Source organism: Clinocottus analis, unplaced genomic scaffold (genome assembly GCF_023055335.1).
Source record: "Clinocottus analis isolate CAN_PGR_092001 unplaced genomic scaffold, fCliAna1.0.p SCAF_9, whole genome shotgun sequence".
NCBI lineage: Eukaryota > Metazoa > Chordata > Actinopteri > Perciformes > Cottidae > Clinocottus > Clinocottus analis.
In genome coordinates, this window is record NW_027176251.1 from 3,436,549 (window position 1) to 3,455,271 (window position 18,723).

Below are 18,723 nucleotides of genomic sequence, written 5' to 3' on the forward strand. Positions count from 1 at the left end.
GAATGTAGTTCAAGGGTGAACACAATCTGACCCAAAAAAAGAGACATAACATATCAATACAAATATGGCCTTTATTGGTGTTAAGACAAATTGATAAAATGAAGGCTGATGTTGAAGCATGAAAAAGTACGGGTGTTCAATGCTGCATTTCCTATTTCAGGAGCGGAATGTGTATTTATTAGTGTATTTTTTTGAGAAAATGTAGCATCACTTGATTTCAAACGTAATATTATAAGTCCACAACAGAGCAAAGTCTTTGACAAACATGAACATACACATCCCTTCCTCTGAAACGTCACGTTCAGAAGACAAGGCCCGGATGATTTGAGATGCTCACATTAGAAATGAAATGCACACTGGTCATAAAACAAATGCATTAAGAGCTGTTTGAAATCTGTAAAACAATTCAGCTACACGGTGTGTTACAACAAAGGAAACAAGTTTTTAGTCCGGTCTGCAAAACAAAACTTTCACAGCAATAAGGTTTAATAAATTAACTTATGTGACATCCGCCCCTGTGATCAGTGCAGGCTGCTTTTCCCAGTTAAATGAGGTTTACAAATGTTTCAGTGGTTATTTCATGTTTTCATCAAACTTATTTTCCATAATAAGCCAATTACAACCGGTCCAGTTTCTGTTTTCAAATGCTCATTCTGTTGAAGCTGATGATAATATGCTAGGGCTGATTCTACCCAACAATAATGCACTAAATGTACAAAATATTTAGAGCATCTTTTTTGACACGTTCTGCATCTCATTTGTTATTTTTGATGGACAGAAATGTAATCACAGAAACTAACGACAAGCTAGTGGCTTCTTCCTAGAGTTGCTTGATGAACTATATAAAAGCAGAACGTGTCCATAATAGTTTTTTACATTCACATCATGTGTATATTTCAGACTCTGTAAGCTTTCTGGCTTGACAGGTTGAATACATGACTGTAAACAAATCTTCCACACATTTTTTTATTTTTATGCATTCCATTTCCCTTAACTCGACCGAGGAGTAGACTGACTGTTTGTACAGTTTATATTTTAGGTCTACAGGATCCACTGTGGTAAACAGGATGTCTCCATTCAGGCCATCACAACTGGCCTCTCGCATGCTGCAAATAATGGCAATAAAGTTCTGAAATGACTGTGTATGCGTCCCCACACACGGCACACTTCACACCATCGGCAGACGCCGCATTTGATATGCTGGCAATTCGGCTAACATTTCTTTTCACAGTTCTGAAGGGATTACTTGGTTTTCCATGCGCATTTTCATCCATTCCGTCACGACTGGTCTTTCCGTCTTGGATCGAATGTGTGCTGCTGGGACGCTGCGGAGTTTGACCCAAATCAGGAGCCTTACCGACAAAGAGACTCGTGGGAGCGAGAGGAGACTCTTGCGTGGCTTGGTCCGGACATTCGGGAAAGGGGCCCAGAGGACAGTTGTAGTTTTCCTCAGGACCTGGATGTAATGTCGCCAAGTGGGTATTTGCAGGAGGGGGAAACATTTTCTTGTTGGACTGCGTATGATCGTCTATGGTTAAATCAAAATCAGAGTCTTTGCGTGTTGAGGAATGGCATAGCTGGTGACTGAACAGCAAATCTAGAGTCTGAAAGCTGCACCTGCACTGCTCACACTGATAAGGCAGAAACACTTTCTTGGGCCTGACCTGAATCCACTGGAACTCTGGGTGCTCGCTCATGTGTTTTTTATACGAATGCGCAAACCGAAAACCTCGGTCGCACTGAGGGCACGTGAAGCGCCCGCGTCTCTGCCGGTGGACTCTCTGATGCTGCCACAGTTTCTTCCAGTTTCCCAGAGTCTTGCCGCAAGTGGAACACGTGTAACTCTGGCCCGAGGCGTGGGTGAGCATGTGCGCTCGGAGTCTCCCCATGTGTCTGAACAGTCGCCCGCAGCTCGGACATAGATATTTGTTGGGGTCCGAGCGGCTGTCTAGTTTGTTTAACTTTGACACGAGGTGCGAGAGACGGTGAGGCGGCGCTCCCGCCGACTGAAACGGTTTCTTCAAGTTAACAAAGCGCTTCTTGGGACCGGTCGGTGACGTCATTGTCGGCGTTTCGCAATTCTCCCCCGCGAGAGAGGAAGCCGAATTGTGTCCCGTCGAACACCTAAGTGCAGGCACTGTATACTGTATTAAGGACATTGTCTCCTCCTCCTTTACCGCGGCGCTGGAGGCGCTTTTCTCTCCTCTGCACTGACTGCGATGGGCGCTGAACTCGGACAGCACGCCAAACAGCTTGTCGCAATACAGGCAGCGATACAGTTTTGCGCCGGTGTGGGCCCGCATGTGGCTGTTGAACTCCTGCAGGTGGTCAAAAACATTCTTGCAGATGTGGCACGTGTACGTTAGTGCAGGCTTCACGCGTCTGTTGGGCTGTAGATCGCCCCGGCTTCCTGAAGGTCTACAGGTGTGATTCTTTGCATTGCTGTAATGAGTGAATGCCTTTTCACAGCGCGTGCAGTTGTACCGCTTGACGGACCAGTGCGTCAGCTCGTGAACGCGGAGGAAATAGGCCTGGCCGAAGGCTTTGCCACATATATCACATTTGTAAGGCTTCTCTCCTGTGTGGACGCGCACGTGTCTTATGAGGGCGGACTGAAACGGGAACGTTTTCCCGCAGTATTGGCACATTTTCTTCTCTCTTTTTTCTGGGGAAACGGGTCTCTGAAGTGCCTCGCTGTCTTCGTGGTCTTTCCCTCGGCTGTGTTTGTCAGATTTGTTCTCCTCTTGGTCCTGGTCCAGCATTTGGGAGTGCATCTTCATGTGAGAGGCATACTCCGCGCAAGAGAATTTGATCTTGCAAAATGGACATTTTTGATATATGTTGCTCTTTTTGTGCGTCTTAAGATGAAGATTTAAGTTTGAATTTTTGCTAAAACCTTTGCCACATTCGAGGCATTTGAAAGGTCGTTCTCCTGTGTGAATGCGTTGATGTATGATAAACTGAGATTGAAATTTAAATACGTGACCGCAGTAACCACATTTTAACAGAGTTTTCGCCCCCTTTTTTATGTAGCTGACTTTAGAGTCAGCTTCCTTATACTCGTTACCATAGTCTGTAATTTGTTGAGTGTCATCGCTGCTTTTCTGACTCTCTTCAAGCGGCTCTTCCTGGAGCAAAACACTCCTTATTCTCCTCCTTCTCTTGCCGCCTCTCTTGCGCCTGAAAGCGCTGTTTAGACCCTGAGCTTTAACGGTAGTGTTGGCATTGGATTGTAAAGCTTTAGGACTATTTAACTCTGACAGAGGATTTAAATGATCTAGCTCTATCTCGATATTCTCAGCTTTCATCGCAGGTGGGACTCCTACAGCTTTAGCTAGTTGTTCAGAGGACGTTACAACATCTGTGCTGGAGGACTCTGAATTCTGCAGGTTTTTTGGGGATTCAAGACTGCTTTTTGATTGTGACTCATCGTCGCCATTCATGACGGCAGACCGCTTTATGTTCATTGGGTCATCACTCTGAGTAGGGCTTACCAAGTTTAGACTATTCAAACCCTTCAGGCTAACTTCAGTCTCAGCTGGCTGGGAACTCAGTTTTCTTTCCGGTAGTGCGCCTTCCTCTCGGTCCGTCTGCTGCACTTGCCCTTCTTGCTGATAGAGTTGACCGCTCTTTCCATCCGTCTCTAGTTTGTCAGCGTTTAGTACCACCTGCTTATCTGTCTCTGCTCCCTCTCCACAGCCTGTGTCGTTGATCAACAGCGACGAGGCCTCATGGGAACTGTCCAGCCTACACACTTTAGCTGGAACTTGCTGATCGGCCACTTTGGATCGTCGTCTTCTTCTTTTAAAACCTTGTAAGATCAAAGTATGATTACTTTCCGCGGGTGTCACTGCAGTTAGCTTGGGGTCTGCGTTGCCTTCCGATTCATGTGTCAAAGGGTGTTGTTCAGCGCTGCTCCTCAATCGCCGTGCAGGACCACTAACATTATTAATAACCGAAGCGCTGGCAGCAGCAGCATTAACAACCATAGTTTTAAAAGCTGCGATTTCTGATTTTTTTGGTCTCCCTCTTTTTCTTTTTGGCAGCACAGGGACACCGTCTTGCACTTTGCCATCAGAAACAGTATGAAGAACAGACGTCTCACTATGGGGTGAATTATTGATTCCAGGAGCGACTCTTGGCAATGGAATAGTTGTGCTGATCTCCTTGTGTTGAACTGCATCATAACCAGCCAAATCTGGATCTGTTTGGCCAACAGGCAACTGCGGTTTTATTTTACGCGGGCGGCCGGGTTTCCTGCGGACCTCCACAGGCTGTCCACGGCTGTCTGTAGTGGAGCTGCACACAATTGCAGGCGTCTGGGACTTTGCTTCCGTCCCTGCCGGTGAAGACTTGTGCTCATTGTGTTGACAATTTGTTCCGCCAACTGTTTCAGAGTGAACCCGTTCATCAGGCGCCACATGCCCCGACGATCGGGATTCAAGCGCAGGTTGAGTCAGTTCTGCTGCTTTCATTTCCTCTCCCCAGTTGGATGCCACGTCTTCGGGTATCTGTGTGAGAGAGAGAAAAATACGAATATGAAGACATCCAAAAAAACATTCATCAATGCAAATGTTAATGCTATCAATCATAATTTGCAGGTAAACCCTAAAACAATCAGGTGTGAAATAGAAGACCACATGCGATTGAATAAGCAGGAACATTGTATACACATATATCTTATCGTATCCTTTATTTCCAGCTTTTAGGAACTGTCCTTCCTTCATCTGGATATCGTAGAAAAATAACAAAAGAAATTTCCTGCAGATTTAGTCCAAATGTAAAATACACTATACATTCGAAAACCATACCAAAAAAAGAAACAAGAAAGTCCTGAAAAAGGGCTCAAGTTTAAAAGTTGTTCTACATAAAGTGCATTCATTAGTAGTAAATACTGTAAAAGACAGCATAACTTTTGGAGTGATGTGTCTTATTTGTCTGTCTCACTAACTACCTGCTTGCAGTCCAAAGGCGCATGAATGGAATTGCGAGGATGCGATGCCACAGAGGTTAACTCAGACACTGTTTTTTGGTCACTGCTTCCTCTGCTGAAGGACATTTTACTCCCCATGTTAAGAGTCTGTGAATTAAACAGTGACAAAGGAGGCTGTAACTAATCAAAACAGTGATGTGTATTCCTACAGAAACCACAACACGACACCTTTACCAAACTAGCTCACCTAGTACTATTGCTGGCTTGAATACACAGCATGCTTTGCCCATTTGTGGATGGCTGCATTATGATCTTTCAAACATGATACACCCCATCAACTTTATGTGACACTGATGAATCAGTGATTCAAGCACACGTGTCTGCAGCTGATCCATGATGCACATCTGGACCAGAGAGAAGAATCACTGGGAGACTTTACAATAAAGTGGTGCAGATTTATGCTGGATTGACATGCATTATTTGCCAGACTTCAGAGTTTCCCACAAACAACAAAAAAATGTTGGGAAAGTAATTCCTATCTTACATAACCTGGTGGAGGAAAGTAACTAAGAACATGTCATCAATAACTATAGTTATATAGTGCTAGTATATACTGTACTTCATTACAGTTACACATGTCCTTATGTTTATTAACGATATCAAATTAGCTCCATCACAACCAGCTACTGCATTAAAATATTGCTTACACGTTATGGCATCAGACATAATACAATATATTAAAGAAAAAAACGCTTAGCTGATTATAAAAAAATATAAAAACTCGTGTCTGCAACCTGCAATTTTGCATCTTTAAGTCGAGGGAAATATGTAAATAAGTTCTGCACCCCTCCTATTACCACATCGGTCACATAGACTTAAGATACTGTCCGTAAAAGTGTTGCAGTGTGCAGCGCTCGAGATGAATGAATGAATGTAGCACGTCACGCGAACACAATCTCCAGCAGTGTGTCTGCATAGACTGTGGTCTCCTCTCATCTGCCCTGCAGGCACGTCTCATGTGACGGCGGGAGTCTTTTTTTTTTTTTTTTTTGATGCACCGAGCTTTAGGCTTTTGATTGTGATAGCCAGCGCTCGCGCGGACATGTAATCTCAAACACACACGTGACCCAACAGACCGCGTCCAGCTAAACGACTCCTTAACATGCAAAGCGACCAACAGTGTGAATGCAGGCGTTATACCTCTCGGTAGGCCACATTGCCACCTCCAGGTATTTACCGTCACAAGGCCACGCGAACCGCATCGTTACAAAACATGTCAGCTCGCGAGACGTTTTCTACAGCTGGTAGCCCTCAAAAGCGGTTACCCGACGCGACAATTGGGGCCATTAATAAACACAAACTGTTTACCTGAGTGGGAGAGTCAAGCCTGGTCTCTGCGTAGCCATTCACTGGAGGCTGATCGATTAGCTAGCATTGGCTAGCTCGGAGCTAACGTATGCTCTGACGTTGAGTGGGAGTTTGGCACTTCTTTTTTTGTACAATCGAGCATTGGTCTGCGAGCTGGTCTGTTGATGTGGAGCTGGCTTTCTCTTCTTCTCAGGGCAGTTTGCGGCAGTGAGTCTCTCGGTATCCGGGGTACAAAGCAACCCGAAAGTGTCAATCACTGCGAGCGCACGGAGTGGGTGCTTTCAGGTGGTGTGGGAGATTTGGGAATCATGATTTGTTCTGTAGAAGTAAGAGTGTAAAATGTAATTTGTGATGTATGACGTTTGCGGACAGGACGCTTGGAAGTGAAAAAAAAACGTGATGCACACCACAATCATTCGTTTTGGCAAGAACACAAACTACTACCTGTCACATCTTAAAGTTAGGTGCCACGTTGGCGAACATCGACCACCCAAATGTATTCATGTGCCGTTTTTTTCCTCCAACATAAGGTGCTCGTTCTTTTTTTATATCCACACATGGGTCCTCGAGATTACAGGCACACAAACAGCACTTGAACGCCCCACCACGTTTTGTGATTTGTAACTCATGATAAATGGACACACACAGCGCCTTGTTTTTGCTTTGAAATGTCCCCATGGATGTATAAAGCGAGGGGCCCCCTCTGCTGGAGATTATGCCCGCAAGAGACACAATCACGCAAAAGACCACTGCAGCACTAAGGAAAAGTGTCTTCCAGTATCTGAAGCTATTAATATATTCTGCATGGTTGTGCACCACACCAGTTCAATTGCTATTTAACACAAATAGCTAATTAAGACACTCACGTGGCAGCAACTCAATACATTTAGACATCTAGATGTGGTGAATACTACGCAGAATACCATCTCTGAATGCACAACACATGCAACCTTGAAGCAGATGGGCTTTAGCTGCAGCAGACCACCAGGTGCCACTCCTGTCAGTTGAGAACAGGAAACTGAGGCTACAATTCACACAGCCTCACCAAAATTGGACAATGGCAGATTGGTGGTCAGAATTTGGCCTAAGCAACAAGAAAGCGTGGATCCATCCTGCTTTGTATCAACGGTTCAGGCTGCTGCTGGTGTTGTAATGGTGTGGGGGGTATTTTCTTGGCCCACTTAGTCCCAATTTAGCATCACTTAAATGCCACGGCCTACCGCAGTATTGTTTCTAACCATGTCCTCCCTTTTATGACCAGTGTCCTCATCTTCTGATGGCTACTTTCAGCAGGATAATGCACCATGTCACAAAGTACAAATCAACTCAAACTAGTTTCTTAAACATGACATTGAGTTTATTGTACTCCAAAGGCCTCCACAGTCACCAGATTTTAATACAATATAGCGCCTTTGGGATGTGCTGGAATTTGCATCAAAGATGTGCTGCCGACAAATCTGCAGCAACTGGGTGATGCTATCATCTCAGTATGGGCCAAAATCTGAGAAATGTTTCCAACACCCTGTTGAATCTATGCCACAAACAATTAAGGCAGCTCTGAAGCAATCAGTACTTAATAAAGTGGTCATGAGTGTTTATACACACCTATTTTTTTTTTTTAGGATTTACACACTTGTCATATTCATACCTTCCATCTTCAAGCATCACATCTGCTATCAATTGAAGAACTTGCACTGCAGGTGTAGTCAGAATAAAAGCACTGTACATTCTGTCCTTTTTTACCATGTGAATAACCTTGTTGATAATATACCATGCTGCATTATTGCATGAACAAACACACACAGTGAAATTGAAAATATAGTTTAATACAACATATACTGTATTTGTGAAGGCTGACAAAGCTCATAAAAACACATTGCGGTCAATTCCCACAGCCTCACAACACATTTCTAAGCATACTAAAACATATTTTAAAACAGTACCTGGTTATCCCACCAAACTTGGGTAAATCAAGCATAGACGTTGATGATTAACTTTATGGATTTACATTTTCTATAAAAAATTGCAGGGGCACCAATATTGGACTGTTTACAGTACTGACAAAAGAAATTCAGCAATATTCAGATGCGTGGTTGTTGTCATTAGTAATCCTAAACTACTTCATCTTCAAAAGTTTGGATAAAGCCAGAAAGCATTGTGTTGCTGTACAATGAAACTAAACAAGTAGATGCTCTTCAAACCAGACTGACTTTATGCTCTTGGTCCGTAAAGCACATCGAATGAGACATGCAAGTTAGATTTGCCTCTCTTAGTTGTGTCAAGTCTTAATAGGGACCGATGAGGTCACTTGGTATATCATCTCAGCAGATTTGTCTGGTCCGCTTTCAACTATGTAACAATCATCGTCTGTATTCCCTCCTGTTTTTCCATTCAAAGGAACCACACCTTGCACTTTGTCTAGACCGGCAGCCATGACTTGGTTTTTCTTGATGTTACCGGAAATGGGCATCCCAAGTTTTCTCTCGCCGTTCATCTGAGCAGGACTGGGACTCGTCACTGGCGTCACCCTCTTTAGTCTATATTGTGCTTTGCCACCTCGCACATGCTTTGCCATAAACTCCTGCGCTCTGACACATTTGTGCCTCTGAAGCAGCTGCGCCGTTTCAAAGGGAAGGTGACAGACTCGACACGGAAACCCATTTGATGCATAGGACATCTCCATTGATAAATCTGACACAGATTGCGTGGCCATCTTGAACTGCCCAGAGGAAGCGGCAAGGAGACCTGGACTGCTTTTATGGAAACCACTGGGATTTGGACTCTGGCTCATCGATGGAAAGGGGGCAGTGAAATACGGCTTGGCTGCATTGGGTTTCTGAATCTTTACCTGCATGGACGGAGAGATATGAAGCCCCAGCTTGCTTTTATTGTAGGTACTGATTTTCTGATTTTCCAACTGCAGCGTTGAAGTCATAAGAGGTGATCGACTGCCTTTACTGGCTGCGCTCGGATTCTGGCTTTTCGACTGGAGATAGGAAGCGGACCAAGGCCCCAGAGAAATTGGACTCTTGGCTCCTGGACTGGCTACATTTGCTGGCTTCAAACTCAGCGGTCTTGCAGTGATGATTCTGAATTTGGTAGTTGGGGTGTTGGTTGCTTTACAAACATGGAAGCGAGGCACTAACTTTTTGCTGGAGAGCAGCAGCCCACATCCAATACAGCCAGCCACTTTATCTGTCACATGAGAGCTGTGGTGGGAGATGAGAGAAGCCCGCGTTATAAAACCCTGTCCACATTTAGCGCAAGTGTAAGGCTTTGTCTTGTTAAATTTGCGCATAGTTTGTACCAGCACAACAGGCTGGTAAACTGTCCAAAGGTCCACCGTTGGTGCACCTACACCCGCAAAAATTTTCTGCATATCTTTTTCATGGGAATTCGGGGGCAAAGATGCTTGTGACACAGAGTGCTGCAATTGAGGCACTTGTGAATTATTTGTATACTGCGTGGAAACTTGTGGCATACAAGCTGATGAGATGGGCAGCATCGTCTTTGCCGGCAAATACGACGCCTTTGCCAGCGTCTTCCAGACCACGTCACCGGTCTGTAGCCGTTTGAGTTGCTTCTCCTCTTCCATGCGCTTCTCAATTCTGCGCTTCTTTATTGTTCCATGATCAAGCACCTGGTGACCTGGTTCATGTGTAGTGCTGTGCTCCAGCATGTCTGTGTACTCAACAAACTCAGTTCCACAGGAGCAGATGTGACTTGCAGCAGAACAGAAGTGTTGCTCGAGGCTTTTCCGATTTGCAAATATCTGCTCGCAGCTGAAGCAAAACCGTCCAGCGTCCATCAAGTCTTTGCCCGAGCCGCTCTGCAGGTTAGTCTTTCTTCCTCTCTCCATCATCAGGCTCGGTTTGGTCACCGCTTGTGTGGAGCCCTCTGGAGCAGCTTTGCTGTTGGAAATAGACAAATGCATGTGTTTTAAAAGCAAAGAACTGACCAGGCCAGATATATAACTCAGTTGTAACGTTACCTCGTCGTTTAATGATGACTAATACTATCTGAATAAGGAGCTAGCTGTGCTAACTGCTGCACACATGCTCAGGTAAGGAGGGAGGACTGATAATTTCACAACCTCTTCAGAGTCCTTTGAACATTTGACCGACTCGAAAACAGAATCAGAATTTATGAGATGAACAGATGAAGCCTTAAACTCATTAACGTCACCAGATTTGTTCTAAATCGCACATGACATTAGGTTGGAAAACATACTGTAGAGTCATCCATCCGAGTAATGAGATGGCATATTTACTGTACGATTATTACACACTGCTTAATACTGTGAAAGAATAAGTCAGCTGGACACGTTTTTATAGTTTATAACGTGATTTAGCTGAACGCGCCCTTTGCTTTGCTTCAAACCTAGCATGCTAACGATAGCCTCGACTAGCTTACGAACAATAACGTCGGCTTACCTTTAAATATCCAATTTTTAATATTGAGTTATGTCCTCGCAACAAGCCGGACAACTAGCTTGCCGATTGTCGTTTTGTGGGACAGTCACAATCGACCTGACTTCCCGGTGTTGAATACGAGTAGGTGGCTGTTAGCCCATTAGCCACACCAAAAAACAAGAGGAAAGATTCTTCTTCTACGAATGGCGCGCGCTCCGAAACAAAAACGTCCGGGGTTGGGCGTCGATACAGCGACACCTGTCGCTCTGAGTTGGTAATACATCTTTGGTGTTAGTGCGGTCGCTGTACTGTGTAATTTTAGTCTTCATTACACCAAAGACATGCAAATACTATTACCATGAGCCCGGCGGGTCTCTCCTGACCTTGGTCTCCCCTCAGCCTGCAGTGGCATTGAAGCACAGAATGCATCACGGCCTTGGGAAAGTGACCATGACAATTACTGTTCATTATTTGTGTATGTAACAAATGATTATCGAGTTATACACATAGATGGGTGGTGTTAATGCATCAAATGTAAAATTAAAAAAGTCAGGGGGTTGCCCCAGTGTGTGTTGATTGTATTTCCCGTAGGCCTACTCTATGAATACTGTAGAACTACAGCTTATGTGATCACTTCACTTGTGCAATATAAAAACATTTTTAAATACATTTTAGTCTGTCTGTATAAATAAGATTGCTATTGTGGATTCTTTACTGTTTGTATAACTTTTTTTTTTATTATACTATGTGTCTCTTATCTTATGGAAATCACATGGCCACACTTGAATGAATCAAAGTCACCTCAGGGTAGGTCAACAAATCTGTCCTTCCTGTCCAGTTAGATTTACCAACATGTTTTTCCCCCAGTGAAAATAAACAGGGACCATCAATTTTCAATTTTAGAGTAGTACATGTATTATATTGATCAAATTAAAATGTTATACAAACCTTGTGTGCAAACATTTGTGATCCAAAACTCACTTTTTGTTTGGACTTTTCTTTAAATTAGATTTATACAAAACAACATACTCAGCCTCTGCTAAAGTAGAAAATGGATAATAATGCAGTTCAATCAACACTTATAAGATATGTTTTCATTAATCCAGTACTCAATTAAAACATATGGCTAGATTGTCTTGCAAGTATGTATCAAATGAACTCTAAAATGCAAATAGGAACTTGTGAAAAAGGATTCATTATTACTTATTCAAAACCTTACATAAAGTCTCCCTAAGTAGCCATTAAGAAAAAACACATTCAACAGTTTTATTTTAATTTTTTAATTGTAATAAAGATCAAATGATCAAAACATTTCATTGTGTAGTTTTCAGATTTCAGTCCTGTATTCGGACACATGTGACTCCCACACCCATTTGGCTAGGACAATTTCCATATCAAGTTTACAAAAAAATAAAATTAATAACTAAAAATAAAATTACTTAATACCTTCAAATTTTCTCTCGATGGCGTCTTTTGAGCTGGAGTGTATAAAGCTTCCTTTTGGATGAGACATCTTAATTCAATGGTAAAGTCTGTCTCACAAACACCATTTCTATTATTTTGATGAGCAAAAGACAAAGTGCATAAAACATGAATGGCTACAAAAAGCCAAAAAGAGTCAGTCATTCTTGGCTTACATTTAAGCTCCCATAAAACACAAAATGACATAAGCAACATGTTTTACAACTGGTATGTTTATTAACACCAGAAACAACAATCAGCTACATCACAAACTATGTGAAAACATTTTGATGATCAAATGTTAAGACAAATTTACAGGCTAATGAAGCTATGTAATAAAGGGATTAATTGGATCAAACAAGAAATGTACTGTATACCAAAGCTTTTCCCCCTTTATTTACAGTGGCAAGATACGATAACACATTCATAATAAATAAAAGATCTGCGGGCTGTACAGTGTGACAAAAACAACTTCACAAAATACAATTGGCACATATGGAAAGAACAAGCTATACTAAAATGTAATCTGTTCTTATGTGTACCACTCCCAAAGTAGACATTTTGTTGTCACTAAGAAGTCAGCTGTTCTTGTCTTTTTGGCTGTACGTCTCCAGCCATGATGCGATGAATCCTCCGGCGGTGGTTTTTGAGTGATTTCAGGTTTGGGTATGTACCCTGACAGACATCACAGCAATATGATTCAGATTGTTTGTGAGTAAGCAGATGTTTCTGTAATCCGTCCGTAGTGCCAAACCAGCGAAGGCAAACAGGGCAGCGCACAGGCTTGATGGCGGGCTTGCAAGCCCCGCTCCTCTGGTGGAACATAAGACTGATTGTGTTTGGGAAGTCAGAGTTGCAGTGGGAACAGTGGTACGTTTTGGGCGGATGTGAGGCATTTGTGGCCCGCACACCTTTGCATCGATTCCAGGATAAGTGCCTTCGAAGGGAGCAGCGCGTGGCGAAAGTGTTGCAACATCGTGTGCATACAATCCGCTGCTGCTTCTTTTTTGTTGGTTTCCCAACCTGCTCTGCGCGTGGTTGCTTCTGCAGGGGCTGATGCACCGTCTGAGATGGCGGCTGCGGCTGCTGCTGCTGCTTTTTAGATGGCTGCTGCTGAAATCTAAGTAGCAGAGGTTGTGATCGTTGCGGCTGAAGTCCCTTCAGCAGCTGGTGATGAGGATGCATGTGGATCTGCAGATGAACTTCATAGTCCGCCCAGGAATTAACAGTCTCTCCACAAGTTGGACATGTGTAGGATTCCTGTGCATGCTTCTGCAGATGCTCCAGGAGAAGCCTCGGGGATGTAAAGCCGACCCCACACTCGCACGTCACCCTCCTCGGAAGTACAGAGGGCAGTGACATGATGCCCCAGTTGCCTCCATCATCCTTCTTGGTTTGATGGTCTGCTGCAACGCCCGACGCGGTCTGCTGCACAGGCCGTCTAGCTGTCTGCCCACCATCTTCCATTGATCGTAGCAACTGACATCTCTTTCTGTGAACCATCATGTTGTCTTTGCGGTTGAAGGACTTACCGCAGACAAAACAAGCAAACAGTGGTTTCATATTGTTGACTGTTAGTGGAGTGGTACCCTGCCCGCCGCTATGGCCTACAGGTCCGCGTGGCCTAAATCCGCACAGCCGGAGATGCCGCCTCAGAGTAGACGGGCGACTGTAGGTTTTTTGACACCGGTTACACGGGTAACGCTTCACACCGTCTTGGACAAAATAGCGCAGGCTCGAGGTCTCTGCAGACTTCTTCCCCTGTGTGTCAATACCAGCTTTCTTTGCCGTGCTAAGCACCTCCATTTCATCATCCAAGGGCATTGTCCACTCCCCTTCATCTGTGGCTTGATCATCATCATCATCGTCGTCATCTGCTGCTGCATCCCAGCTGCTGTTTTCCTGTCCTTGTTGGTCCTTGTTTGTGGAAGATTTGGAGGAGAGAGGTGGGAATTTTTTAGCTGGATGAGTCCAGGCCAAGTGTGGAACTGCAGACTGCTGTGAATTCGGAGAGGTCACCTCGACCTTGATGTGGCCAGTAACTTCAGTGCTCACTGAAATATTCCTGTTGACGTGAGCTCCAGCGTTGACTTCACAGTTTGATCTCAATACGGGCTGAAAGAAGAGATCGGCCTGCAGAGAAGAGGGCCCTGTCCCAGGGCCTTGACATTTGTGCATTTTGAGGTTCCACCTGCGTGCATAGGTGTGCTTGCACAATGGACAAAAGAAGACTTTTTTTGAATTGCTTAGACTGTGGAATGGCACTATTTTTTGTGGGAAAGGTGAGTTTTTCGTATAAGAGCTTGATGGCTGGATGTGTTTGTTTCCTAACTGGGGGCATACGTGATTGTCAGGTAAAGGCAGCCGCCCAATAATGAGCTGTTTGCAGCGACGACAACATTGAATCCTCTCCTTTTTGTGCAAGAAATGATGCTCTGTCAGTTTTTCCAAATTTTGAAAGACCCTTCGACAGCGGCCACATTGATATCTCCCATATGTGCCATTACTGCCAGGAACCATGAGCTTTTGACGGGTTTCAAGAACCACAACAGGTGAGAAAGTCTTTGTCAGAGAGACAACCCTTTTCTTACTGGACTCAAGAATTCTGCTGATGGATGGAGCTTTTGTCTTTATCCCAGGTTTTGCAAGCAGCCGCCTCAACTGTGCAATGGAGAGATCGTTTATTGGGGACATCTCAGTTTCTGCAACTGGTGTTATATCAACAGGATCAACTTCTTCTTTAGGGGTAATTTCGTTATCGTTTTGATTCGGTGACGCAGGATGTGACAAGCGATTCATGTATGCCGATGCCAGCAACTTCATTAGGGAGTTATTTCTGGCTAAACTCTCATCCTTTTTGTCGCTGGGAACAGAATTTGTTTTGTCCTGCAAACAAATGTCCTCATCAGTCTCTGGCATTTGCTCTGTTTTGGCTGACATGGTCTCAAGTTGTTTCTCACTGTGATCTTGAGGGGGCGTACACTGGCCTTGGGGAGTGGTTACTGGGGAAATGGCGTCCTCCAGTTTTACATCTCCTTTATCGTCTGTTAATATGGGTGGTTCAATAGCTGGAACCCTTGAGGTAGAGGGGCAACTAGGAACCAAACCTGGCTGAGTTACAGTTGGAAATACTTTCTCACACCCTGTTGCACTAGAGAGAACACTATTACTATCCAGAGGTTGCAGAAGCGGTGATTGAGATGTATGTGATTGCTTATGCTGCAGCATAAGTTCGAAGTCCCGAAACTCTTCTCCACAATCACAAATGTAGAAAGAAGGATATTGACTCCCCGGCAAGAGTGACGATGGACTTGGTTGCTCACTGGATGAGTCCATACTTGCAAACAGTGTTTCAGGCGGGCTGATGCTAGGCTGTGAAGGGGAAGAGACCTTGGTGAGTGCACCGGCATGTGTTGCCTGATGTACAAGCAAGGTGGCCAGTCCAGTGAAGGAGGCTGAACATGCCACACAACGATACACTTTGGAGGTGGAAGTACTTCCCTGTAACCCAAGCATCATGGCAGCCAAACGTATGAGGCAATCCGGGTGTTGTGGTCATGCAAGGAAGTGTCCTGTAAATCACACACAACACACACAAAAAGGATGTTACCAGAATGAAAATGAACACAACCACAATTTGAAGTTTTTAACCATAAATATTTCTACAAATTCTACTGACATACACCAAAATACATTTTCTCATTAATTTCACAGTTAAATGCGCTTTAAACATGGTTTCACGAATCAAAAAAGGAAAGCAAGCATTAGAAAAATATTATATCATTATATATTTTGTATGTTTCTTTGAAAAAAAAATGTCAATTTGTATTACCCAAGCAATATAGTCTGTAATGAGATTTTACAATTTGCCATTCCTTAAAAAAATTAATCTAGGTGGGGGTTTTAGCAACAGGGTCCCGGTGGAACAATGTCTGATCAGGCCCCTTTCAAAGAGTCCAGCATTGTAGTCCTGCAAATATAAAGAAAATGCTATGCTTAGGTAGAGCCGCCGTGGCCTCCATTTTCTCCCAGCATCCAACTCAACTGAGCGCTTGAGAGCTGCCCTGGATTGCAACAAGAGCCACTGGCACGCCTGTCGTCAGCAAATCTATCTAGTCCTTCTGCAAAACGGGATCACATCCCACAGCTGCAGACTTGGGCATCATTTCTACTGGCTTTGTGTAGCATGCTTAGCCTGCCCATGACCAGGTGCATGTCCACACCTGCAGGGGAAAATCCTGCAGACATGACGCAATACAGTGATCTTGGCTCAGAGTGGGGCCGAACCATAATGGTTTTAACTGAGCTGTGATGTTTATCACAAATAGTAAGGAAATATACAGTTTACTTATTCATAATCACCTCCAACATATACGTAATAATTCATATAAAAAGCTCAAATAATAATGAACTGATTATAAGAGCCATGATGTCCTGTCAAATAGAAGACTAAATTAAAAGGAAGATAGTTTAAAAATAATGATTCTGTTGGTTTTAATTGTTAAAATCCCGCCAACTTTGCCTAATGTTTGCATTGCTTCAAAGAAATGCTCCATAAGTGGCACAGTGTATGTAATGTCAATAATGTGTTGCGTTCAAGTCCCAGAATGTGAATATTAAGCATGTTTCACGATTATTATGTTTCTGCGTGACTATAAATGATGGCAGATTTGAGGTAACATGTACATGCCTTCATAGCCTGCTTATTGCATGTACTAACAATTAATTACCCTGAAAGGTTGGCTGCTCGTGGAGATCTTTGGGCATGTTTACACCTCTCCCTCTTTACAACGCACAAGACAGAGTTGCTTCGTAAAAAAAAAAATACACAGCACAGCATGAACTTAACACCCGTAAATGGAAAATCTGAGCCCCGACGACAACGAGCTAAACCACCAACCACGAGATGGACATGAACACAACGCCACACACTCGAGGAACCGCTGCCGAGAAGAAACCAAAACAGGTCACCCACCTCCTGAATAGTGGGCACCTCGCTAGCCTGCTAACGCTGCCCACAGGGCTAACAACTCGGACGTTGTCTCACCAATAACACTGTCTACCACCGCGTAGGGTCGTCTTCACGAGCTCCAACGTGAGGCCACTCAGCTTCTCACATGAGCACTATTACTCTGCACCGACTGCTCGCTGGACATCTGAGCCCACCGAACAAAAGCCCGAGGTCTCGTGGAGAGGTCTCAGAAGGGTCGCCAGTGAAGGCTAAGCAGGGGGAAGGCCGGAGAAAGGAAGGACCAACGGTCCCAAGCTAACGCTAGCTTCTAGGTTATGCCTTATGGAGCAGCTCCTCTGCACAATGACCAGCCGTGTATTATCCGCGCAGCCTACTCACCAGCCGCAGGAGCGTTAGCGGTCCCCCCACCCTTCAAAGTGACGGACGAGGCGACCCCGCAGATCATCTGTACCCGCAGGTTTTTAGCGCGGCTCGGCTCGGTTCTCTGGTGAACAAATGTGATGCTGTGCCAGGAGGAAGACCATCGAGCCGAGAGCTGCAGCTGCAGAACGACTCATGGGGTTTTTAACAGCGCATGCGCACGCCACCCAACGCCCGCTAAGGAAGTGCTGGGCGGTGCGCCATGGCTGCGCCCATCCAGGACTGCGCCGCGGCGCGCTGAAGCCACGGTTGGCATCGCGATGGGCTCCATCCCGAGGTCCAACAAGGTAAACTTCTCTCATATGCATCTGAAATATGTATAAATAACGAAATATATTTTTCAATATTACAATTTTAGCCTCATAATATTGATTCTGATAATGATAATATAGTCTTTTAAATGTATTAATAATAATTAATACAAATAAAATCTCAGAATCCACCCACTATTGGCCTGACGACGTATGAGATAAGATATAGAATACATTCTATACATTATAATTCATAAAATGTACATCCATCATTAGGTACATTTCAATCACTTTGGTCCCTTTATCACTTCAACTGGTACACTATCAATACATTTTAAAATACATTTATTCTGTCTTTACATATATATATATATATATATATATATATATATATATATATATATATATATATATTTATATATATATAATATTGCTATTGTGGATTCTTTACTGTTTTAATTACTGTTTATATTCCTTTTTTTATTTTATTTTTACTATGTGTCTCTTGTGTGCACTTTGCCCGTCTGCTGGAGAGACAGCGCGTGCGATCACTGGCAGCGGTGAGTCCGTAGCGAGCGTGTGGCAGGCGTCAGCCAGGTGCCAAGAGAGCGGCGACTCAGCGGCGACTCAGCTGTGTGTTGGCGGCGAGTCAGTGGCAGGCGCCGCTCAAGTGCCGGCACTCGTCGAGTGGCTGACAAGCTGAGTGGGTGGAGCTACATTTCCTGGGAACACCCATTGTTGTTACAACAGGTCAGCTACCGTAAATCAGTTTTATGATCATATAATAGAGGAACTGCATGCGTTTTTTTTATTTTGTTAATGCCTAAGTGTACAGATAGTGGTTTTTTTTTAGACTTAATACTTACAATATGCAATAAGATAACATATTGCTGTATTATACTGATG

The 18,723-nt window shown here is 44.0% G+C and overlaps 1 protein-coding gene across 2 annotated transcripts; it reads right to left on the reverse strand.

The window, feature by feature from the left end:
- Positions 1–75: 75 nt before the first annotated feature.
- LOC137780822 (zinc finger protein 184-like) lies at positions 76–6,548 on the reverse strand. 2 transcript variants are annotated; one of them, XM_068569108.1, is made up of 3 exons: positions 6,302–6,548; positions 4,955–5,080; positions 76–4,511 (listed from the first exon to the last, which is right to left on the reverse strand). In XM_068569108.1, the coding sequence occupies exons 2-3, from the start codon at positions 5,069–5,071 to the stop codon at positions 1,086–1,088; spliced, it is 3,543 nt and encodes a 1,180-aa protein (XP_068425209.1). In that variant the 5' UTR covers positions 5,072–5,080; positions 6,302–6,548; the 3' UTR covers positions 76–1,085. The 2 variants fall into 2 exon arrangements, with proteins under 2 accessions (XP_068425209.1, XP_068425210.1); XM_068569109.1 differs by lacking the exon at positions 4,955–5,080.
- Positions 6,549–18,723: the final 12,175 nt, after the last annotated feature.

Coding starts and splice junctions, on each gene's coding strand:
- LOC137780822 (XM_068569108.1), bottom strand. CDS start 5,071: ATGGGGAGTAAAATGTCCTTCAGCAGAGGAAGCAGTGACCAAAAAACA. Junction 4,512..4,954: donor CGCCTTTGGACTGCAAGCAG/GTAGTTAGTGAG, acceptor TCTCTCACACAG/ATACCCGAAGACGTGGCATC.